Consider the following 25,722-nt stretch of genomic DNA (forward strand, 5'->3'; position numbering starts at 1 on the left):
ATATGCTCTTTAACAAAACTTTGCAAGAGTGTATGAGTCTTCATTTTTATCTCCTTTTGTAAGCACTCAATTTATATCATCCTAGACCAAAGTAGATGTTAAATCACTAAAATCTGAAAACAAATCTGGCAACTTTAGATATACCCTTAAATAATTAATCCATGTCTGCAGTTCTAAGATGAATCTCTTCTTTCTTTGGTGTGGTGGTTTGAAACTGTCTTTCTAATTTTTCCTTGCAAAGTTCAGAACAGAGAAAGTGAAAGAATGTAAATAAGTCACTATTGGGTGTAAGAAAGCAAAATACTGATTGTTCTAAACACTTCCATTGGATAGATAGAAATGTTTAAGAACTATTACCCAAAACAAAGTGGGCACTCTGCACATTCTGCGTTCGGCAGTGGGGGCAGTTGCTGGGCTGTCTGGTTGCTGTTTCTTCTTCTCTTCTGGCTGAAGATAACACGTACTGAGCTTGGCAGCTAAGTTAACAACTTTCTGCTCTAACTAACTCTGCTTCTCTGTCCAGGGGAGTCTGGGGGGGAAGCTCCTGGGAGAGAGAGGCCCCTTTGGGAGGGTCCCCTTGGGGGGAAGCAAAGGGAGATCGGTTGTGCTTTTCTGTTGATTGTATATATTTGTGAATGTTGTGAATTTTGTATATTTGTACATATTCATTACATTTCATTGTAGATTTTAGACTCTGCTTGTAAATACAGCCCTTCATTTGCTTTCAGACTGAGCTAGCCTGGGTATTTTCGGTGGGGGGGGAATTTCAGCTCACACCGACACATTTGGGGACTGACGTTTGACACACACAATGAAGTATAAGGCTCACTACTATGAACAAATATTTACCAAGGCAGTAATAGCTAAAGTAAAATATACTTTTTCCCTATTTGAGTAAATGATACTGTGAGTCTAGTACCTGTAAGATTTTAAAACATAAATTTTTACAAAACAGGAAAACCCAGCAAATTTAGGATAGTGCTGATGAGGTAAGGAGATTTCTAGAGAATCTATTAAGGAGGGCAGTTGCTGTTACAGATTTCTGGTCAGATTTGGGCTACTTATGCTATAGGCAAACAGAAAGAAATAACACTAGAGGATAATTACTGAGTTCCCACTGAGGTTTTTTTTTGGCTTGATTGGCTTGTTTCCAGTATTTGATTGGCCCAATTACACTGAAATGTGCCATTTGTGAGAAAATTGAAATGGCTATTCAAAACAAAGTGTTCACTGTAGAATCATATAATCCCTAGGATGTACATCCTCCAGAGTTTCTAAACTCCCACAGCTAATGTAAATAGCAAGATGTAAAGCAAAGACAAAATGAAAATGTACCACAAATCTTGGGGCTAAGTCATATCTTCACTTGGTGTGTTGCAGCTGCAGTGAATAGAATCCCCAGGCATTAAACTCCACTGTGTGCAAAAGTATTTGTAGTATAACTCTGATCTAAATTCCAAAATATGCTTTAGAAAATGTGTTCCTGCCTAGAAAAAAGCTTGAAAGAAGGAAGTAATGTCAAAAATTTCTATATTGTTCAAAGAAAGGACAACTAAATTATCAAGATGTCCTTTTAGAAACTGTGGAGACTGGTTAGATCAAGTGTAAGGTGAGTTTGCCAAAAGGCACAATGAGAAAGGGTGCTTAGAGGGCTTGAGAAAAACAGCATCCTTGGGCATTTGGAGTTTTTACACTTCACTTGACTGTTCAAATAAAGCACCTTCATAAAACACACCTTCACAAAAACAGACACTATTTGTCCATTAATGTGATACTGGAAAGTGCTCCAAAGGGGACAGAACTGCATGGGCGGAGCAAAGTTCCTACTTTAATACATAATTTTAGTTCATTAAATATAATGAGGAGACAGAAGTGAAATTATTGATATTCACCATTCAAATCCAGATATGATGCCAATAACTGAGAAATGGTTACACTCCTAGAAAGAAACAAGACTTACTGTATACAAATGATAAAGTCATTCTGTTTCCAGTGGTTAGCTTGGTAACGGAATCCAGAAAGGCTGAATCCTAGCAAGTGGTATCTTAGAAAAAACAGGAACTGCAGTGGAGACCACTGTTCCCAGTACCCCCAGCAGACAAGAGTATTGCTTAAGCATACTAAGTTTGGGAGTGGAACCATGCCAAAAATGCTATAAACAAGCAGTACCTAGCAGGATTCAAAGGATGTCTTCCACAAAACAACAGCATGGAGGGTATTTTTTCTATTACTGGGATTTATTTCACTCTAGGGAGCTTGGTTTTTTTCAGATCTTGGGATGATGGGTCTACTACTAGAAATATATCATTAGAACCATCCACATTTCCCTTCTGTTATTCTGTGTGCACAGTGAAAGAGAAATCAGCAAGCTCCTCTGAATGATTCTGTCCAGGGAAATCTCCCATGAAATACAAGCATGCCAAGAAGTATTTAAATTTCTATTTTTGGGTCATAAATGCTTCATAAAACATGTAGGTGCTTGAGAATATCTGCATCAAGTTACTGATGACATTCCAACCTGCAGTAAATGTCAGAACAATATTTGAACTCTCCGTTTATAGAACTTGAACTTCATTTTTCTCTACAGAGAAATATAGGATTATATGACTTTAGAAACATCCATGTGGAATTTCTCCTAAACCCTAATCCTAGTAAAACACGACAATAAAAGTAGGATATTTGTTTGAAATTGCAAGAAACTGGATTTTAAAAAATATATTTAGAGTTAACATTCTTGCAGTATGAAGATCATTCAGCTTACACTTAACTCCAGAGAAATGCAAGCATATAATTTCATGTTATTTAAAGGCACTCTCCTCTCCCTTGATTGTTCCTATCAACAGCAAGCTGCAACTTACAGAGATGCTATCTTCTGCTAGTTCCAGGTCCTTCTGATCCTGCTGAACCTCTTCCAGAGTCATTATCTTTGCTCTACAAAACTATACTCGACCTCTGGGGTTGAAAAGATGGAGCCTAAGAGCTACTGAAAAAAGGAAAATATATCAGTCCAGACCACTTTGTCTTCCTGTAAGAATTCTCAACCAGGTCTCAAAGCAAGATTTCCCAGTAGTTTAATGATTTTCAGCAATACCACAAGCTCTATCTGGTACCTTATCATGCCTTGAATGGTTCTGAAATTTTATTGTGACACGATTTCTCTGTCACTTTAAAAATTAAAGTAGTCTACATTGTGGGCAAACAATGAACACCGAAGGCAGAAAATAAAAAGGATATTTAAAACCTTATCATGTGACATGCTTCTGGCACATGCTGGTTATAAACAATTACATAGCCTTGTCACTTTAAACAAAAATGAATTAGCACTACTTACAACTCAGCACACTTCACAGCCTTGAGGGGGTACTGCAGACATGAGGTGGATTTTATGTTTTACATCATATAATTGTATTGATTATCAAGCTATTATATGGCATGAAGTATCTGTAAGAAAAGAGTTGGCTTTTGAATCATTGACTGTCTCAAAGGTGTGCTTTCAGCTAAGCACTTGTTAAGTCACCAGACTGTGGGTGAAATTTGCTGCAGTGAATTCCACTTAACCTCAAATGTCATCTCTGCTACAATAAATAAAATTAAAAAGAAACAAACAAACAAAACACCAACACAACAAACCAACCTAAACAGTGGCATGTAGATATTGATGTCATTACCATGTTTTATGTGTTTTATAAAGAAAAGGACCTAATTCTCTACTGCATGGTAAGAAATTCAGAAACAAGTTGGAACTAAAGCCTAGGACAGAATCAGAACAGTTTGCTTGTGCTCTAGAAAAGGATCTGCACTAAGACTTGGAAGCTCCTAGGCTGGGCTCTTTCCACAGATTTCTTAAGGTTTTTCCCTCTAGAAAGAGAATGAAACATTGGTTCAAAACAGTTAGCATTTTCCAACATACTGGTGTACTGATTTTTTCAGGAGGAGGAAACCTTACTGTGGAGGAATAGCCAATGTCCCAAGAATAACCTGGAATGCCAGCTTAGCATTTCTGCACTTAAAAAGCATCTTTGAGTTTTATAAACAGGCAGGATGGCAAAATTAAGGTGGTTAAAAATACATGGTTTACTTGGGTAGTTTATAATTCACAATGGCATTTAGTGGGTGGAGTTGTAAATTAGTAAGTGGACTACTGCCACAGCAGAGTAGGCTGCTGTTCTGCGAAGGAGAATCTTTGCTAAGAATAGGAATGTGGTCACGGTGATAATGAACAAGGGCTTGGCATGCCTGAGACATTGATGGGAGATCTGGAGATGTGTAACAGCTGCTCTAGAAATTAGATGTTATCAAAGATTTTTTTGAAAGACTGAACTGGATGAAAAGCATGCAAGGCTTAACCAGTAAGACCTGGCTTCAATTTGTAGTAATACCACCAAAAGATTGGCATATGAAATACTTACTTTGTTGATAAATCGGAAGGTACAATTTTACAGACAACAAAATATTATGATTATTCACCCCCAAGAGGGAGGCAAGATAACAGCAGAGTCTCTACACATAAAAACATCCTTTTCCCTATCACTTTTGAATGGAGCAGATTAATCTGCCATAAAAGCACTACAATATGCTAAGTATTTGATCAGGTCTGCCAAACAAAAAAAAAAAAAGGCTTGTTTATAAGCCAGTTGCTTCCTGGAAATAATATTATTGTTCTCAAGAAAATCAGCATTTCTCTGAGTGGGAATGATTTATCACTAGGATGATATTCCTTTGGACTGTTAATACCTGTAAAAGCCTTATCCAAAGATTTCCAGACAACAAGCATTACATCAAGAATCCTGAGTGAAAGGTGCAGATAGAAGTAGATGGCAATATTACACACACTCCACCTTCAAATTTTGAAAGATTTCCTACTGAGTAACAGCTGCTATATGATTACTGTTCAGCCATAAGTACACAAGAAAATATCCCAGAATAAAATGCATTAAATGGTGACCTGTGTGACTGCAATAAACTCATGTTTTTGACTGCTTCAGCTCCCCAGCAGTGGCCATACAGAACATGCTTGAGCTATGTCAGCCTTCAAACATCAGCAGGAATCTTTCACTGAAAAAGCAAAAAGAAATCTGAGGAAACCATTGTGTCTACTTCACACTCTGCACAACACTTTCCTGTTTGGTCCACCTTTGATCTCAGTTTGTGCTGGCCAGCTTTAGGCCTCCCAGTGCACTAAGGACTGTACACAGATGTTAGGCTGCTAAAGAGCTTGTCAGTGGAGTAAGCTAAGTCACTTTTCCTGTAGGAAGATCACCAACAAAGTGATTTGGGCACAAGAAGTCTAATCTGGCCCTTTTCCAAGGCAGGACACTGGACACTATTCTAGCGGAAGACATTTTGAGCTATACAATAATGGTCCCTCCTTAAATTTTGCAACAAAAATCCAAATATTGATTTCATTCACCCTTAAACAGATAAAAGGACTAGTCAAAGGAAATGCTGTGCTAGTAACCTATCACACAACAGAGGAGTCATCCCTATGGAGCTCAGCGAACACTATGTGTCTTCTATAAAGATATCCCTTAGGGAGGCAGGTGCCCAGAGAGAAATTACTGAGTTTCTGTGCTGTGACTGGAGTGACTCCATCTTACAGTAGGATTTATAGTAGTGCCACAGATCGGAAACAGAAAGCTCTTCAATCAACCTTAAGCCACAAATAGTAAGGTAATTGGCGAACAGGATTAAAGGAGAAAGGACCCCCCCCCCCCCAAGCAGCTTCTCAAAAGCAGCAAGAAACAAGGCACTGATGTATTACTGTCCATTTTATCACAGATTAGGAATTGCAGGCGCAGGGAGTTCAGGTCCTATCTCCAAGGTCTATCTTGGTGCTGTCTGCAAACTTGGTAAAGGTGCACCTGATCCCCCTTGTCTATGCCGTTGATGAAGATATAAACATCACTGGTCCCAGTATGGACCCCAGAGGGACACCAAAAGGTAAACTGCGTTGGCCAGGAATCGAACCCGGGTCAGCTGCTTGGAAGGCAGCTATGCTCACCACTATACCACCAACGCTATGATATAAAATATAACACATATACATTCGGATCTAAAATAGCAGAATCCAAAAATTGCATCACTTCAGTACAGCCGTATCCAAGAACTCTGCAGAGTGGCACACAGCGTTCTGTGTTGTAAAATTAATAAGGTGAGAACTTCCTAACATACAAGCAGTGATCTAAAGGTAAATGCCAGATCCTTAGGTAGTTAGAAAAGTAATTTCATTCTGTTTTTAAAAAAACACAGTAACTTTCTGTCTCTAAACGAGAAAAAAAGAAAATGCGAATAACAAATTAAGCTAACAACAATATAAAAATGAACTGAGGAAAAATAAGTGACTAGTAGCCAATTTCTACCATAAAAAAAACCAACCAACCAACCCAAACCAAAAAAAACCCACAGTAATGGAGAGTCACAAAAACACCACCATCATTTGGAAAAAGCTGTGTTCATTCTTAACATGTTTCTAAGTCTTCAAAGATCATGGATGTATATGCCAGTGATTGAATATGAAGAAAAGGAAAGAAAGTCTGATTTAATAGAATAGAAACTTGAATTTAACAGAAATATTTCCTACCAGCATATTCTATATAATAAAATTATAATATTATTTTTTAAAAATACACACAAGCAGGTCGTTAGCTCATACCAGTGTTTGTTAGGATGGATAAGCATTTGCTAACAAAAAAAAGAAAAGGGAAAAAAAAGACAAGCACATCATAAATAAGTAACAATGAAACACTATGTTTAACAAGCAGATACTGTCCATGCATGAGCTAAGCTATGTTTTCAGTCAAAAAAAATATATTATTTAAATAAATTTTCTAAATTACATATGCTTGTCTGAATGTCTTTTCATATAACATATCACAGCATCTATATATCTATAAAAGCAAACAGTTTCTCAGTTAGAATTGATTTTTGTGTTAATCTTGTATCAGCTGAATATTTACATCTGTTTAACCTGAGGCATAAATTGGTCTTACCTCAGTAAACAGGAGCTCTGTTACTCAGGCAAAGAATTCAGTACCTTGCTGGAGCTATGTCACCATGAAAGTGTATGTCAGCATACTCAGATCTTAAACCATATCTATATCTAAAATACTTTCCTACTTATATTTGTAAAATATTACTATAGTATACTGCAGATCATAGTGGCATGTAGGGAAAAAAGGCTGGATGGGACAGCCTGGTGGTGGTAACTATTTCATGCAGTGCAGCAGTGTGGGCTGTATTGCTGCTAAGCTAGAGGGGAAATAAAGGAATGGAACCTAACGCTCCCTATATTTTTTTTTCCTGTCTTAATGGGTTAGATTTCTAGATTTTTGTAGTAACAAATTAAATTATAAATATTATATAATTATTAATAATTAAAATATGCAAATTACTATGCAACAAGTGCATGGATGTTGTCCCAGGCAAACTGAAAGATAATCTGTGATCATGTGCATTTACCAAGGACTAAAGGGATGCTTGTAAGATTTTATAGCACAGGACCTAACACAGTAAATTCGCAGACCAATTTACAACTTTGTATGCATACCCCCAACACATACCTATCACTGTGGTCATGCAGTCTGCCTTTTAACTTCTGTTCCATGAATAATACAATTCTTAATATCAGTAATACCAGGAAAAATGTCCATATGTGACTAGCCACTAGGATATACAGTATAATTGACCTGCATCTCCCTGCCCACAACAGGAATTTTCCTGGGGAAGAACTATCACTATGGAACTCAGGCCCGCAGGATACTCTAAGTCCTCAATATCCTTGCCGCAAATACGAGTAAGAGACAAATCTTGAAAAATATTTTATGATTAAATAAATTAAATAGTTCAGCCAAACATTGTTATATATGAAGCTTTCAAAAACTTCACATAATTCTGCATGCTCTGGTTCTTGTTCTCAGACTTCTGTAGGCTGTTTTCCAGCTCTTTTAGATGTACTTCATGGCATTTTTCATTCTAAAAGAAAAAAAAGATATGTAATACACTTACCAGTGATTTCATGAGATTAAGCATCTGTTAAGACTATTAGAAATATCCATATATGAAGTATATTGCTGAGTTCAGTTAACTTGTCGCTCTTGAAAGCGTTTATCAATTGTATCATTATTGTGTTTTTCAGTAAAAGGAACTTTTACTGTAAATAGTGATGTGGTAAGTAATTATTTAGGTCATAAGCAGTATTATTTACTTACATGTTGAAATATGCGGAGGAGTTCTTTTTTCTCTTCTTGCCCCTTTCTCACTTCAGTTTCAAGAATTAGCATTTTTGTCTGAAGGGCTTGTTCTTTGTGTGACATCTTTTCCAGTTCTTCAGCTACCTAGAACAGAAATTACGTATATTTACCTTCACGTAAAGACCAAGCCAAATGATTTGCTAATACCTTATCCCGTTCTGTCATCTAATACTTTATTTATTTCTCATGCACAGAAATATTCTGACTAAACTTGAAAGAATTTGCAATTTGAAAAAAACCCCTGTAATATTACTGGAAGGGAGACACTTTTGTAACTCATTTGTAAATTAAGACAAATGTTATTTTTTTCAAACCAAATAAATATTCTCAGGCAGTATTGAGAAAATTCAGGTAGTTTATTTCAATATGATTAATCTGAGACAAAAATCACAACTTCAGATATATTTTCTGACTGAACTAATATCATTCACTGCAATCTAAACTCCTAAACTTCCTCTTCCATTTGATTTACTGTTTGCATCTTTTCTATAAAATGACAAATCTCTGCTTAATATTGAAAATGTGCAAAGTCTTTAAAACGGGAAGAATTTCAACACCAATGTTCTTGTGTGCAGCCACTTCCAAAGAAAATAAGAAAGAGACAAGATTAAGCTTTTTTTCAGAAACTTTTTGCCACATGTGTGGGATTTAATACTACGTGACATCAACTGATTTGTCATCAAAAGAAAAGATAATGAAATGTTGGTTGACTGGACTTTGTCATTAATTACAATAGAATCCAAATTCTGCAAAGAAGCTGAATTGTGCAATCCGTATTTAAACATTCAGAAATTACTGATAACTTTTTAGTATTGCTCCTTACATGCAAAATAATCTCCCATCTTTTCTTCTCAAGCACATATGATTTCAATGCTATTTTAAAATAGAAAATGGAAAACAAGATTAAGAGATGTATGAAATTATCAATACCATTTTTCTCCCATCTTCCAAAGCAGATTGCAGTTGTCTGGTTAATCCATTATATTCTGCAATTTTCTCTTCGAGCTGCAATTTACTGCATTGAAGACTCTCATCTTCTTTTTTGAGCTGACAAGCAAGTTCTTCATTTTGAAATTCCATCTTTTCTAATTGCCTTTATGACAAACAGATTAATTCATTGTAATTCACTATAGCAGAAAAGGGTAGGAATTGCTTGCAATCAGATTTTTCAGAAGTTACCTTCTAAGATCTTCGCATTTCTTGTGAATGCTATGGTTTTCTTCCTCTAAGGAATGGCTGCCCACAGAAGTTACACTGTCTTCCTCCTGTGACAAATTCTTTCTAGTTGCAGACACCTATATACAGGGTATTAGAGAATAAAATAAGCTTGCCTGTTAAAATCCAATCAAACAATTTAACTCTAATTTCAAGTAAACAGCATGTAATTTCAAGTAAACTTTATCCTGTATTTAAAACAAATAAAATACAGCCAAAGGAGCAGACTAAAATAAGACTGAAAACCTGTCCTGTAACAAAGTGAAGTCCTAACAAAACCCATATGCTGCTTACACAGCCTTGTGTATGAGGAATTGGCTGAGACTATCTCCTTATGAACTTTGACTCTTAAGCCTCAGATTCCAGCAAAAATAAATTTGCTCATACTACAGTCACAGGAAGCACAAAAGTAACACTGCATATATATACAGTTATCAAAGAACAGTGTAGCACTGGCAAAGAATTTCAGAAAGTAGTGGGGAAAAAAAAAAGACAGTCAAAGTCATAAAAAGACAGTCATAAAAAGAGGTAGCAGAAGCTGAAGCTGAAGGTAGCAGAAGCTGAAGAAAGTGAGAAATCAAACTGTCTTGCCCTGCCCAGAATCCAGACTGACAAACTTTTACATGGTTTTTTTTTTTAATCTCATAACACTAGTGGTAAGGTTGTTTTTGCTGCCATCCATCCACATCAGATTAAGAATAAATAGCCACATTAGCAGCCTGCTGGCACCATTAAGGGGAAACCTCCATCATTCACTGAACTACCTTAAGCAGTTCTATCCAGTACTTGAACAGATCTGTCTGGGTTTGCTTATGTGAGTTACAGGCTGTTCAGCTGGCAGACTGAAGTGGGCAGCAGCCGAAACCCCCAGCAGAGGGCTAGTAAACTGATGTTCAGCTGCACCCAGCAGAGGGTTTCTTTATGTGGTCCAGTTAATTCAAAAGAAATATTCCTAAATTCTGATCATAGAATCAAGAGTAAGAATCTTGAAAAGATATCACCAATATTTAATGCTGAAACTTAATTGTTTTTCTACCAGACAAGGGCTTTTGCATTTATTCAGACAAACATAGTTAGATTAAAATTACATATACCATTTAATATATGCATTCCTTACATACTTCACTAAACAAAGATGGATTTATGAGCTTATAAGCATTCCTGGAGGGAGTATTTAATATGACACAAACAAGAACAACATTTGATGTTATAGAGATCATTTGGACAAGAAATCTCAAACAAAACAAAACTGCTAAATCTTTCCCACTGACAGAGGAAGAAGATTAAGCCTCTTTCCCATGCTACTGATTCAAACGCCTTTGTTATTCATGGAAGAAGAGTATTCTCTTAACTCAAAAGCACATTAGAAAAACAAAACAAAACAAACAAACAAACAAAAAAAAAACAGAGAGAAAGTGGAATGCCTGGAGGTCATGGTCAGGCTGGATGCAGCCTTAGACCATGGCAGGGAAGTTGGAACTAGATGATTTCAAAGGTCCTTTCCAACCTAAACCATTCTATGAATCTATGAACCCCTAAAACATAGCCCTGGCACAGAAATTGTTATCACAGACAAAAGGTTGAGGAATATTCATACTCAAGCATAGGAGAAAATACAAGCAGTAGCGCTAAAACACTGCTAAAAATAGAAACAATCCTATTAAAGCATATTTTAAAACATATTTTATCAACCAATGCAAGCATTTGAATGTTAAAGTTATACATCATCCACAATATGATGATATGAGCAAATATTTGTGATTATATGAGAAAATATCTTTTGGTTGATAAATCAGACATTAAAAACAAAGCTAGTGAGGAATTAGATTATTTCACGGGATACAAACAATAAGCAGACTTTCACATTTATTTCCAGGGAAGAATTCTGCAACACATCTCAGGAGATAAGTATTCAAAAGGATCAAGAATATACTCTCTTACGGAATCTCAAAGTAACTAGTCTTGTCACATAGTTAATTTAAATAAACACAGTTGCATTATGCTATTTCTACAGAAGCAGCTTTTGATATATGAAGCAAAAAAAAAAATTATACAAGTGGATGCTAAGAAGAAAAAAAAAAGTTCCAGAGACTTCATTCCACATATTTTTCTCATGCATTTTTAAAAATAATTATGTTCTAAGCACCTGAACCCGCAGCTCCCTAAGGAATCTGCATTTTTGTGCACGGATCCTTTCCCTTTCCCAGTACGTGAGCTTTTCCTGATATTCTTGCTGCTTTTCCTCAGCTGCTTTCAGCAAGTCACAAGCATGTTCTAACTCCTTTAACTCAGCCTCTGTTTTGACCCTCACCTGCATAGTAACATCACAGAAGAAAAATGTGATAGTAAAAACTATAAATTAATAGGTATTTAGTGGCTGTTCACGTCCACGTCAGTTGCATAATATCACATATTTTATAAAACACAAACTTACAAGTTGGGGTAATTTCTATGGTTACATTTCAGGAAAGATTTGGTAACACTCAGAATGAACCTTTACAAAATTATGTAAATATTAGCAGTTCATTATGCAATACCCAGATTTTAATTTTATTTTTATTGCAATGTATTTTGGGAGATGACATACAGGTGTACCAAGCAGCTTACATGGATCTATTGCAGTATTTGAAAAGAGAGCAACACATAATGTCAACTGAGGCCACATACAGCGCTGTGCAAACATTACTTATGGGATCAGAAAACATTTTTCTCCATTCTACAACTCAATAATGGAAAAATAAAATTAACATCTAAGATGCTTTTTCTGTGAGGATTAATTCTATGCTCTAAAATAGAATATTGCAATCAATGCAAAACTTGTCCCTGCCTCAGATCTATGGCTTATGAGAATATATATATTTTGATGAGTTGTAGAACTGAAAAGTGATTTTCCTAGCAATTTTATACTGTTTTCTAATGCTTAAGAGTGTGCTAACTGTGGTTCAGTATTCCGCTCCATCTGCTGAAAAATTTAAAACTCATTTCTATAAGGATTCTCTATTTTAACTGCTGGTTAAAGCAAAGTAGTCTTAAAGTAGGTTTGCTTCCTTATACAGCTTTCACAGCTGTTCTGTTGAGAGATCTATTTCTAAAACCATCAATAACAAAATCACACTTTTAAAAGTAACAAAAGAATTCTTAAACGGCAGCCCAACTTCTAACTCTAGGAACCTTTTCTCACCTGTTTGCCATTATGCGGTACCCAAAAAAACCCCATGAGCTCACAAGTAAGAGTTAGTAAAACATTCAGTGAATTTAAAAACAATTTTATACAGAGAAAAATAAAAAAGACCCAGTACCTTGGGACTTCTAATAAGGGGATCACAAAAATGTAGGGAAAGATCCATGTCCTACAGAATTGTTTGAAAGCATGCTTCATTACTGCAAAACTTACCTTATTTACTTCTAAGCATTTGTTTGCTGTTATTCTTTTGTTTTCATTTAAGACTGTTTCATATCTAGATTTCAGTTCTTCTAATGCTGTCTGTAATTTTTGTACCTAGGGCAAACATATTTTTTGCACATATTTGAAAGGTGTTTCTTTAAATATAAAAAAGATAGAATCATTCTATGATTACTATGAAGCATAACCTCTGATTTCTAAATAGAATCTCAATATTGTCATTATATGAAGTTAGTTATTTTCATTATCCTACTCACCACAGCAAATATAAAAGAATAACCAGGTAAAGAGCACTCTGGTATTGCTATTTTGTATAGCTGAGCTACAGAAGCAGCCAGCATGATTAACCCTTCTCTTCCCAAATAACATGTATCACCAACAGTCATCATAGCTAAGAGCTAGGGAATTTCATCCCTGTTCCCTGGAATTGGGCAAAAAAATTAATTATGGTGGTGCATTCCACAGACAAGGCACACTAGCTGTACTTAGATCTTGCTCAGGTCTTTCTCTTCTCCACGATTTTAAAAAGAGGCAAGCTGAGATTGTCAGTGAAATGGTGTCTATAGTACAGCATACTATATCAATGCTCTAAAATTTATGGCTGTGAATGCAAATGTAAAAAAAAAAAAAAGAATTGATAAAAAGTATGATTTATATGTTTTGCTGTCTCTTCAATGCAGAGCTACCCAAGCAAATAAGAAGATTCTTACAACTGTACCTGAGTGTTGGTTTACTGGTCTTAGGAATGCAAAAACAAAGATCTGACCAAGGAGAGGTAAAATATCATTGCATATGTCAACTAAAGACACCAGGCTCAAATGTTACTTTTTAAATATAGCTTACCAGGTAGCCAGCTTGCTTTTTAGGAAGTAAACCTTTTCTAAGCAAGTATGTAATTAGCTTTGTTGGCTTCAATGAGCTTCAACTGAGCTTCACATAATTCAGTAAGGATTATGTGGACTAGTAATAGTGTGGAGGATATTCTTGGATGTTGTTTGTAGTGGCACTCTATCATCTTCAATGTTAAAAATCAACATGACAACAAATCTGTTTTATTAGAAACAAATACTTTATCATTTCCTCAACATTCCTTACAAATTAAAAACCCATCCCTGAACATTTTAGCTATGCTAGTCACCTGATTTTTGTACTGTTGAACAAGGTTTTCCTGCCATATTGCCTTTTCTTGCAGATTCAGCAGCTCCTTTTCAGCAGAAGCAGTACTGCTTTCCAGTGCAACAAGGGAAGCCTTGAATAAAACACAGAGAATATCAAAATTGTAAGTGTTATTAAAACAACACATTCTACCATACGATGCTATTAGCAAGTGGCCTGCAGGCATTAAAAAGAGTGACACAATTATTTATCCTGTCCAATAAATATTACAGCTCACTGTTCATTTGTCAGCTCATGAGAACATCTGCACATCTGCTTTGGAGAATAAATACAAAACCCATAAAATCTTTAAAAATTGAGATTAATCATTGAGTTAAGCTCACTTCTTTAACTTCAAAGAATGTTTTACAAACATAAAAGAACAATTTCAGTTAAGGAATTTTGTAGCTACTGACAGTAAAACAAACGGCATCCTGCTTAAGCAGACAGATGATTGGACAACCTTGTTCCTAGCTTTGCAATAGAGTTCCACTGATAAATTTGTAACATTTCATTTTCACTTGCTGTAAAAAAGTGGATGGAAAAATTTATCTTACATGTTCTGGACCTCTAGACAAAAGGGCCAAAGGGAATGAATGTGGTTACTTCATTAATGTATCACAGATGCAGAACTATTCGACAATGATTTATAATGATCTTACCTTTATTTTTTCATTTTCAAGGTAAATACTTTCATTTTCAGAGTTAATAGAATTTAGCTTTTCAAGAATTTCCTCATCTGACTTTCTTTTCCATTCCTCCTCTCTTTTCAGGTCTTCCAAAAGGCTTGTGATCTGCCTTATTAGATAGGCAAGAACTTCTATATAATATACAATGCTTCCAAAACTCTCACTATGCAAATTACATTTTAGCTTTTACCTTAGCAGATATGTCTTCTTATTATTTTATTTAAAATGAAACATAACAAACACATTTAAACATCCCAAGAAAGCAGTATGTGCTGAAATACAAAACTATGCAAAAGAGTGGTCCACCAAGGAAGTCGTCCTAGCTCAGTTATAAGTACATTCATTACCTAGAACACCCAATCATATTTCCAAGAAAATTATGCATACACATACTGCACAAAATGGAATGATGTTGAATTTATAGAGTCTGTCAGATAATATCCTATGAAGAACATTCCATAGCTACTTTAAGAATGGTACTTTCCATTATTAAAAAGCTACAAATTGGGCTATGTCTCACCATTTGCTTTTCATGTTAATGAAGATAAACACTGAATTTGTTTTGCTGTTTAGTCATACAATGCCTTGTAGAACAAGTCTTGTTAGAATGGTACATTTCAAGCAAACACTTCTATTTTCAGCTAAAATAAAAACAGCTTAAAGCAGAATGACTACTTGAGGGAAATATAATAGATGTTTCCCTCTTTCCTAGATTCTTTCCTAGATTCCTCGTCATATTCACTAGTGGGCTAGACAGATTTCTTGTCCAATGTTTTGTACCTGCACTCCTGTTAAATTTTAAAATATGCTGAAAATAATTTCAGAACTATGAGATTTTCTGAAACAAGAACAAAAGAGTCAAGCCAGTTTAATTTGAGCTGTTATATATTTGAGTATGACTCAAGTTAATTGTTAAAAATCCAACATTCTGCCTAACTTAATGGCACGTAATAGTTTCTTTTGCTTGTTCAAATTATTGTCCAGACAGGTAAAAAGCTATTTGTCACTATTTGCCAAAGAAAATAGCATAACGTTCATGTACATTAAGATTTGGCTGCATAGTTTGAATAAGGTTGGACAATTTTATGTTGCTTTTCCTCACAAGTGTAAAGTGTTCAAACATGCACTTGAGAGGAATGCACCTTTATCCTCTAGTGGGGTGAGACGTTAGTGGAACTGAAATAATTTAGACATCATTAGTTTGAAGCAGAAACTATAAGCCTAGGAACCTTCTATAGTTCAGTACACACAAGGGTTAACACTGAAGCTGTTGAATCAGCTACTAAATAAAGCAGTTCTGAGGAAGCAGCACAGTAGCTACCAACAAGTTCAGGCTAATCGGAAGTATGTAGGGGAAAGAATAGTTCCTTACTTGTATGGAAGAACAAAGTTTCTGAAAAAGTTGTGAAATGCAGGAGAGAACAGGCTAAAAATCTTAAATTCATTGTAGTTTCCAGCTTCTGAATTCTGCTCAGAATTTTAACATATGAATACATAAACTTGTTCACAACACTGACTACTACACTATTAAGCACAAACACTGTGTGACTACAGAAACAACCAAAAAAACCCAGATCAACAGTTTAACTTACTTCTTAAGATCTTCTGTTTGAATGTTTAACATTGTAATTTCTTCAACTATGCTTTTATGCTGTTTTTTCCAGACATCAGAAGCTGACAGTATGTCAGACAGCTTTATTTCCTGGAGGATACAGGAATTATGAATTATGTAACAAAATAAGCACCATATAGATGTAAATTTTTTTCCTAAACATAAGAGCTATTCAAGACAAAATGTCTTTATGGCACGTACCTAATACAAAACAGTGTAAATTTTGTGTTGTCTCAAAAGAAAATAAACTAAACTAGCCACATTTAGAAAAATTTAAAGTCTAAGTACAGACTTACTTTCAGGGCAGAGACACAGTTAAACACTGGCACTGCATATCAACTATAGAACACAATAATATTTCAAAATTTTAGATTAAAATCTTACAGCAAAATTACTTGTCTCCAATACTTCTCTATTACATATAAATTGCCTAAATTAGTACAAAAATAAAATTCTGCCAAAATATTTCAAGAATAAAAATTAATAGCTAAATAAGAAATGCAAAGTTAAGTCCCTCAAAGAAGTATCGATAATTAACCAACACATGGTATCTTGAAAGTACACCAGGTCTTCAATGGGGAAAGAAAACAACAGTGTGACTACAAAGCATCAAAACTTCAGGAGTTATTTGGCATCCCTCCGTACTTCTCAGTATACTTAAAGGTCCACTATTGTCTTCTCACAATGATTGATGAAAAAAAATATTATTAACCATCTCCTGGTATACGAACTAGAAAAATATGTCTATAATACGGACATACCCAAAATGATGGCAACACATCTAGGAGTATGAAAACACACTCTTCTTAGGAAATCTAAATAAGGCAGTAAAGATCTCAGCACTGTTCTGATCCAACGAGCTTTTTTCGACAATTACACACTGTAGCAAGAGTCGGAACAATACGGACTAAGGAAGTTTTGTGCTTGGGTTTTGAAAGGGTTCAGGGCAAGCATTTTAGAAGCTGAAAGCTAAGCATCCACATGAGATATCATTCATTGATAAAGAAAATGAAGACTTTAACTATGGATTCTCCGTTTGTATGCTGTTGGTCAGTGTATATCCATAAAGGCCTAACAGGAAGATCAGGAAAGGGGCAACTGAAAGCTCTTTACTACTGTATGAAATGTAGAACCTCATGGCTTAAGATATTCACTTAATTTTAACAAAACAAAGGCAGTGAACGTAGTAACAGTTTGCTTGTCAGTTACAGCAATCTTTTCCTTCAATAAGGAGGAAAAGAATAAAAAGAGATGAAAGTCTCACAGTTGTTCAATTTAAAACAACACCCACAACATTCCCCACAGTGTAGTCACTCACACGTTCCTTTATGACGGAGATTAAATTTTCCACAGTTGCTTCAAAGTATTCAGCTCTTTGTTTCTGGAATCTGATTACTTTTTCCAGAACACTCTTTTTTTGCCCACTTGTTTCCCTTATGGCTAAAATCTGGTGTTTGTATTCAGCAACTTGAAGTTTCCACTCTGCTATTTTCTTTTCTAGAATCTGCAGCATAATTAAACACAATTAAATATTAATGCTTTTCATATTTTATACCTTACAGTTAATTTTGTGACATAATCAGGAATACAAATTACATCTATAAACTGTTTCCATAATGTCTTTGTAACCCAACTTTTATGGTTGATACAAGGAGTTAGATACAACAGCAGGCAAAAGAAAATACATGTTGGGAAACTCGTTACAAACATGATGAAGAGAAGAGGTTGAGGAGGTGAGAAGCAGGCAGGAGTAGGGAGAAAGACAGCAATCAAATGATTGCTGTGTGCTCTTGCAAAGAAATGCAGAATTTAAATGAATAAGGCACGGCATGGATGTTAAAACCATTTATGAGGAGGAAAATAAAAGTTATTTCATCATCCCTACTGACTGATTTCTGTAAACTATATCACCTTAATGATGCTACTAGTGATACTCACTGATGTAGTAGTTTGTACTCTGGATCTATAGTGAGCATACACATAACTAGGGCTGGAGATCAGTATAACTGAATATGAAATTTAAATATGAAAGTTAAGTTCTTGGGTTTCATTTTTTTTGTTGTCAAGAAGCTAGGAAAGGCCAGGGTCTTTTCTTGAATATACGTATTACAATATAGTCTCTAATTAGATAACTATTTTCTTGTAAGATCTCTGACCTATTCCCATGTATATAACAGCCCCACTTTATTAATGAAACAGGATGATTTAGTAAAGAAACTAATTTTTTAAGGGAAGTGCATTTTGTGTTCAATGGGCAGTGAAGCACAAAATGAAAAATGAAAAGACTGAGTGCTTCCCTGCCTGCAATGGACAATTGTTTAAAGATAATTAAAACAGGCTATGGTAAAGATTAAACCACAGCAGTAAATCACGTATTGTAAGGAGAACTTAGAATTTCCTGGCTGTTGGACTTTGCAGCACTCAGGAAGTAGAATGCATTCACATTAAATGTGATTTTTTTAAAAATTTAAATACATGTAAAAATACATTTCCATTAAACATATTTCAATGCATTTAATTGTATTATCAAATGTGTACAATGCAACCAAGGTGAGAGCTGGGTTCTACAACTGTCATTATATTATCTTTTGTATTGCTGTTAATATTTCCGTCTAGTTAGATTTTTTTGCATCACTCTGATGAAGTGAGTCTACTGATCCCATCCAGTCCAGGAACCTGACCCCTTTAAACTTCATGACTTTTGTATTTTTCATCTACATATCACTTAAATATGAATGGGAAAAGACACCAGACTTTGAAACAACTACATGATGACATACAATAAAAGGCATACCTGACTCTGCTTGAAGAAGAAGCTCAGATACCATCATTTTTAAGGTGCTACAGCTTATCAATCTACCCACAGATAACTACTGTCATAAAGATGTGCAAGTTCCGTTCATAGCACTTACAGGGTTTTCCAAGTAAAAGATGGTCTCAGCTACTGGGACTCACCAAAAAGGAAAAAGTACTATAAAAAAATTATATAACCTTCCCAATATGCAGGAAGTAATTTTCATATGTAGACACTTCCGGGCACTTAATAAACAATGATGTGACTTACAGGAGCAAGGCAACAGAAGAATACTGTCAATAGAGCAAATAAAAAACTCGAGCTCTTTAACTGCTGGTGTAAGACAGCAACTGCTATCCCCTCTTGTAACCACAGGAGGTCACAATCACACTATGAATAAGTGTTTTTGACCATTAGTGGCTGAGGTAAATTTAAATTGAGAATTAATCCCATAAGGGCAACAGTAAGCTTTCATAAACTTTTGTCCAGTTATGAACAAAACCACCAGCAGGACTTAAGCTAGCAACTAATATCAGAACTTTTTGAAGAGCAAACAAACAGAACTTTTAAATAAAGATTTAATCAAAGAATATCAAGTTACTTTATCTAATGTTGGAATTCCATAATTGTACTAGATAGAAAACATGTATCTATACAGCTCTAGATATGCTACCTTTTTTTGAAACTGAGTTGCTGTAGTCTCCTTAAAAACTTCAAATAATAGAATCAATAGAGGATGCACGCTAGTAAAACGTTTTCTCGTTCATGCCTATGTTCTTGACAAGTTTTAAATACTGTAATCTGAGGCCACAATACAGCTCCAGCCTCTGACACAACCTCTTCCTTGCCTTGTCCTAAAGCCCATAACTAATGCAAATGCTCAAATTTATCTCTTGCTTTTTGGAGATTAGGCATTAGTGTTAAGTGTTTCTCTTTCAGTCATTTGATTACTTTAGAGTCAGTAAAAAGAAATAGGTGATGATTCATCATCCTTATGTTACAATTAAAACATCTTGTGGACTTGCCTATCTCTATTGACTATATGGAGACAGCCTCAGGATCAATATCTAACTTCTAGATAGCACAGTTGAGTGCAAATGCTTCTATATGTGCTTCACTTCTCTTCAGCAGAATATTATGCACAAGATGAGAAAAGGAACAAAAATTGAACCTTGCAATTAAGGTAGTGTTGTCAGGCAGACTGTGCAAAATGTAAATGCTGATGATTTTTACTGTTTGAGATCTTCTTTTACCAAGAATGTGATTTCAAGTGATATTTGAACATTCACATCTGCATTAAACTCTGACCCAAATAAGGTTTTGCTAATTAAAAAAAAAAAAAAGAAACAACAAACCCTGAAACACAATTAAAAACATGTTGACCTGTATTTTTGCTTTTAATCGATCATTTTCCACTTCTTTTCTTTGAATCTGAGATTGCAGGTGTGCTTGTATTGCCCTTAGTGATCTTGACAACTGGTCTTCTTTCTGTACATTGACCTAAGAAAGAGAATTAAACACAAATCTATTGGTCTATGGAGATAAGATGTATGATGCTACCTATATTTTCTACTTTGCTGTGGTTTCTAATTGACATTTGAATGTCCTCAAAAGGTGGAAAAGCTAAAACATGCAGTAACTTGTTACTAACATTATTACTGTTGAACAGAAATTACAAGCTTGAAAGAATGCATACATAATTGATTCCACATATTTAATCTGACTCCAAGTAGTATGAATAACACCTGGAAACAAACTCAGAAATACAGGTTGAGAAAAAGCATCTAGCTAGCAGATTGATCAAAATCAAGCTGCACTGATCAGCTCTGTCCTGACTAATTAGACCCAAATTGACCTTCATGAAATGCCATCATGTGCTATTAGATGTGTTCATACATTTAATTCAAACTATGGATTGAGGGATACATAAAACATAAGGAAGATGCAATCTAGGTGACCACAACTGAGGTCAGATGATTCTATGAAATTTCTTGTAACTTGATTCCTTTGGCTCATTCTAAATAATAAATAATGAAAATTGGTAGAAAGAAGTTATATCATCAATATAGATTAGAAGACCATTGCAATGCACCAGTGAGAATGTTTGTTATAGATACCAGTAAGAAAGGCAGATTCAGATTCAGTTAGATATTGATGAAAATGCTATTTATTGGCAATAACATAAGAAGGAATAAGGGAATAACATAGATAATCACTTATCCTTTCAGATTCTGGGCACCTCTAATTACTTAGCTTTAGGTAGCTCTCTAGTCAGGGCATGACATGCTGTGAAGAATCCATGAATGCTGAGGTTTGCTAGCAATGTGGTCTTCAGAATCTTTATAGGCTTTCCTGGTCAGCATTTCTATTCTCAAGCAAAAGGATGTTTCTATGAAGGCATGCTACTTCAGTTCAAGATACAGACAAGGACATGCCAATTGTCAGGTGTGAAAGAAGGTACCCCCACAGGCTCCTCTATTACAATTAACTGGGTATGTTCATCCTGCAGCCAAATGATATGTTCTCCTGGTTAAACAAAAAAGAATTCTGAACCATAGCACTCAACATACCCCAGGAAGTTACAAAAATCTAAGTACACCATTGTCCCTTTAAAGGTTTGACTGAGTGTACTCTGTCCCTTCACTAACACCAAACAACACTACACTGCACGTAAAGCGTGCTTTAGGTATACAAATACCACAACACAGATTGATAAACTACCAGTAAAAATATGTTGAAACTTCTACAGTACCTTCTACACAGGACAGATATTTTTCCTCTTCCTGTGCTGGTTTCTGCATTGACCTCCTTCCTTTTGTTCAGAGAATTAATGATGATATTTGCTCTGCCAGTACTACCTTTACCTATTCCTTGCACTCAAGAGAGCCGTGGAAACTAACTGTGAATAGTATCTGTTTAGTTTACTCTGTATTACTTCATTCTAAGTATTTTTTTCCAGAACTATTGCAAAATCTGTAAATGAAAAGCCAAAAGCCACTTGTCTAGATGTATGCCCCTCCCTGAACCATGGGATGTTAGTGTTAAAGAGAAACTTGTATCCTTGATAGGTTTGGATATAGTCTTAATGGCTTTAAGGTATTTCTGTAAGAAGTATCTTTCAGGATTTTCCTGTTTTCCACAGACCTTTGAAATAATTGTTTTTCTCAACACTTAAAATTTGTAAATAAGAATCTAGTGCATTGGGACAAAACATGCATTCCAACAGAACTGGTCACTCACTTTTTCAAGCTGAAGCTTGGATGCAAGTTCTTTAATGTGGTTCTCCCTTTCAAGTAGTTTTCTCCTGAGATTCTTAATAGAAAAAAAAAGTCTGTACACAATGCAACAATAATGCACAGATGAACATTTCAGATGTAAAACTAAAATTGCATTTTGTGATGATAAACCACAAATACTCCCATTTTGCCACTGCCACTTGAAATTGTATGATCTCATGACATAGCAATTTTCAGATGTACAGCACGGAATAAAAAGAGACAGAAATGTTAATTTACTTACAGTATTTTGGGTTTCATTTTCACTTAACTTCCGCATCAAAGTGTAAACATTTTCATTGTTTAACTACAAGACAGAAGCAGGAAACATTAAAACATTTCTCCAGATTATAACTGATTTAACATTTTTTTTCAGTGGTTTGAATTTGGTACATAAAACATGCTACAATTTCAAGTTTGGTACGTATGAATACAAAAGCTTACATACTCATGAGCTACTTCGAGTCCATGGCTTGAATCCTACAGATTCAATTCTTGTGCACAGAATTTTGTAGTTGACGAAAACAAACTAGGGTCATTTCATACACCCATTTCTTTATTTTAGCTAAAAAGACTCAAAGTACCACAGATTCACAGATTGCATTGGATTGGAAAGACTTTCAAAGGTCATCTTGTCCAACTCTCTGCAGTGAGCAGGTATACCTCCAATTAAATAGGCTGCACAGGGCCACATCAAGTCTGATCTTGAATGTCTCCAGGAATAGGGCCTCAAACACATTCCTGGGCAACCTGTTTTAATATTTTAACACTCTCACTGTAAAGAACTTTCTCCTTATGTCTAGCATAAATCTACCCTGCTCTAGTTTAAAACCATTGCCCCCTCATTCTATCTCTACAAGCCCTTCTAAACAGTCCTTCCCCAGCCTTCCTGTAGGTTCCCTTTCAGATATTGAACTGTAGCCCTAAGGTCTCCCTGGAGCCTTCTCTTCTCCAGGCTGAACAGCCCAAATTCTTTCAGTCTGTCTTCACAGATGAGGTGCTCCAGCCCTCTGACTATCTCTGTGGCTTTGCTCTGGACCAGCAGATCCATGTTTGCCTTGTGCTGGGGGTCCAGAGCTGGACACAGTACTCCAGGTGAGTCCTCACCAGAGCAGAGTAGAGGAGCAGAATCATCTCTCTTGATCTGCTGGTCACACTTCCTTTGATGCAACCTAAGATGCAATTTACCTTCTGGTCTGCAAGTGTCCATTGTTGGCTCATGTCCAGCTTCTCATCCACCAGCACCCCCAAGTCTTTTTATGCAGGACTGCTTTCTATCACCTCATCCCCCAGCCTGTATTGATAATGAGGATTGTTCTGGCCCAGGTGCAGAACTCTGCACTTTGTCTTATTGAACCTATGAGGTTCACCAGGGCCCACTTCTCCAACTTGTCCATGTCCTTCTGGATAACATTCTGTCCCTCTAGCATAGGGATAGCACCAACATAACTTGTGTAACACAATGCAAATCTCTAGAGCTATTTTGGGGGATTATATAACCAAAACAAAGTTATTGAATTTAATTACTTCCAGTGAAAACAGCACCTTGGAAAATGAAACATAATATTTAATTTATCCTAGCCCACCTAAATAAGCAGAAAAAAAAAATGTTCACATAGTTTCAGTACACAGTTTTTATGTCCAGCAGTCTCCCATTTTTTGAAATATCACCTACTTCCCACCTGTAGCTAGGAAGTGTGTTTTGAGATACATGGTTTGAATCTTGTTAACAAAGTAAATAGAAATAAAAATCAACCTTAATATGAGCAGAAAGAACTTGCCTCGGTAGCATGAGGAAGAAGAATCTTTTCCTGAAGATCAAAGTCCAATAAAGGAGCAGTACTGTTATGTACAGATAAAGACGAGGATGATTGTGACCATGACGACATTTTGTTTTACTGCTGTAAGACAGTGCACGTTAATATATACTGGTGTTTTGTGAATCAGTAACTGAAATACTGCCAACAACCCAGGTTGTTCCCACTAAATACACTGTACCAGACCAAGTAAACCCCAGTGTCATCGGAGATTTAACGCAGCCAATGCAACGAAATCTTGCATACATATTCATCGCTTGTAACCGCTTAAGTAGTGCTCAGTTCACATTATTTGGTGCACAGAAATCAAATCCCTCATTCCCGTGAGGGATGGAGTGAAGCTCGCAGCTGCAATTTCCCACTCCCGCTCTGCCCGGCACAAAGGGCGAGGAGCCTTGGGCCCTGACCCTCTCTGCACTCGCCCAACGCCCCTGCACCCAGCTGCCTGCAGCTCCTGCCCTGGGGGTGTCCCGCGGGCTCAGCACCCCCTCCCCGGGTCAGTGCCTCCCTTCAGGCACTGCCCTGCTCCCGTGGAGCAGCGCCCCACCACCATGTCCCCGCCTGCGTGCACCGCTCCCTCACCGCCACCACCGCCGCCGCTGCTGGCTGCGAACCGTTGCCGGAGCAACCAGCCGTTGCCGCGGCCAGCTCCTCCGGTGGCGGGCGGCAAGCGGTGGCGCCCTCCCGACAGCCCTGTCTCAGGGGCCGGGCTCGTGACGGTGGGTGCGGACGCTCCCCGGGATGACCCCAGCGCCCGCTGGTGCGGACCGCTGTGGCTCGCAAAGGCCCGGTGAGACAGGGGCATCGGAGACCTCTGCAGACCTTCGCGGGCCTGGAAGAGCAGCATTGTCCCCTTTCTCCGAAGTGGCCGCAACCGTCAGCACGGATTTTTATTTTCTTTCTGAGTGCTTTCGTGACTGTATTTTTTCTGCGTTAATATTCCTGTAACCTGACTGTATGTAAAGCTCAGACAGAAAACAAAACAGTAGTCTTATCTTGGACAGCACCAGGAGGTGACTTTGACAATGGAAAAGGCAAGCCAGATACTATAATTTTGTGTCACCGACCATCCATTTATTCAGATACGTTTCCATTTGTTTGCTTCTGAGGTGCCGCATTATACCCTAAAGTATTTCTGCTGCATACAAATTGTTTGGTAGGAACTACATCATACAATCAGAGTAAGTGGGTTGCAGCAGCGCTCCTGGAACTATTTCCTAGAGTTATGTAAAAACATGACAGACCTTAATGGTTCAAGACAACTCTGGACACTAATCGTAGCTGCCTAGCGAGCAGACCTGCAGCAATGTACTGTGTGATGACACTGACATCTACTGGGCTCCAACAACACTTCCAGCTTTTCCAAACGTCCCAAAAATCGGTTTATTTCAAAGCACCTCTCTTTGGGGAACCTCTGACATTAATGTAAATGCATATTTAAAAGTAACATCAAATATGATCAGCCAAAAGCTGGATTTAGTGCTCAAGACTGCTCTTACTTAGAGCAGCATGA

At 36.5% G+C, this 25,722-nt stretch overlaps 1 protein-coding gene and 1 non-coding gene across 2 annotated transcripts; both read right to left on the reverse strand.

The window, feature by feature from the left end:
* Window positions 1-5,946: 5,946 nt before the first annotated feature.
* On the reverse strand, window positions 5,947-6,018 carry TRNAG-UCC (transfer RNA glycine (anticodon UCC)). Its single transcript has one exon. It is a non-coding gene; the product is annotated as a tRNA-Gly (tRNA).
* A 1,824-nt stretch (window positions 6,019-7,842) lies between these two features.
* On the reverse strand, window positions 7,843-24,281 carry ODF2L (outer dense fiber of sperm tails 2 like). Its single transcript, XM_054384245.1, has 14 exons — window positions 24,174-24,281; window positions 22,637-22,699; window positions 22,358-22,429; window positions 20,501-20,617; window positions 17,642-17,827; window positions 16,304-16,413; window positions 14,685-14,820; window positions 14,006-14,116; window positions 12,859-12,963; window positions 11,611-11,775; window positions 9,429-9,514; window positions 9,180-9,342; window positions 8,208-8,333; window positions 7,843-7,971 (listed from the first exon to the last, which is right to left on the reverse strand). Exons 1-14 carry the CDS (start codon window positions 24,279-24,281, stop codon window positions 7,843-7,845), a joined length of 1,677 nt encoding a protein of 558 aa, XP_054240220.1.
* Between the last annotated feature and the right edge of the window lie 1,441 nt (window positions 24,282-25,722).

Source organism: Indicator indicator, chromosome 10 (assembly GCF_027791375.1).
Source record: "Indicator indicator isolate 239-I01 chromosome 10, UM_Iind_1.1, whole genome shotgun sequence".
NCBI classification, from domain to species: Eukaryota; Metazoa; Chordata; class Aves; order Piciformes; family Indicatoridae; genus Indicator; species Indicator indicator.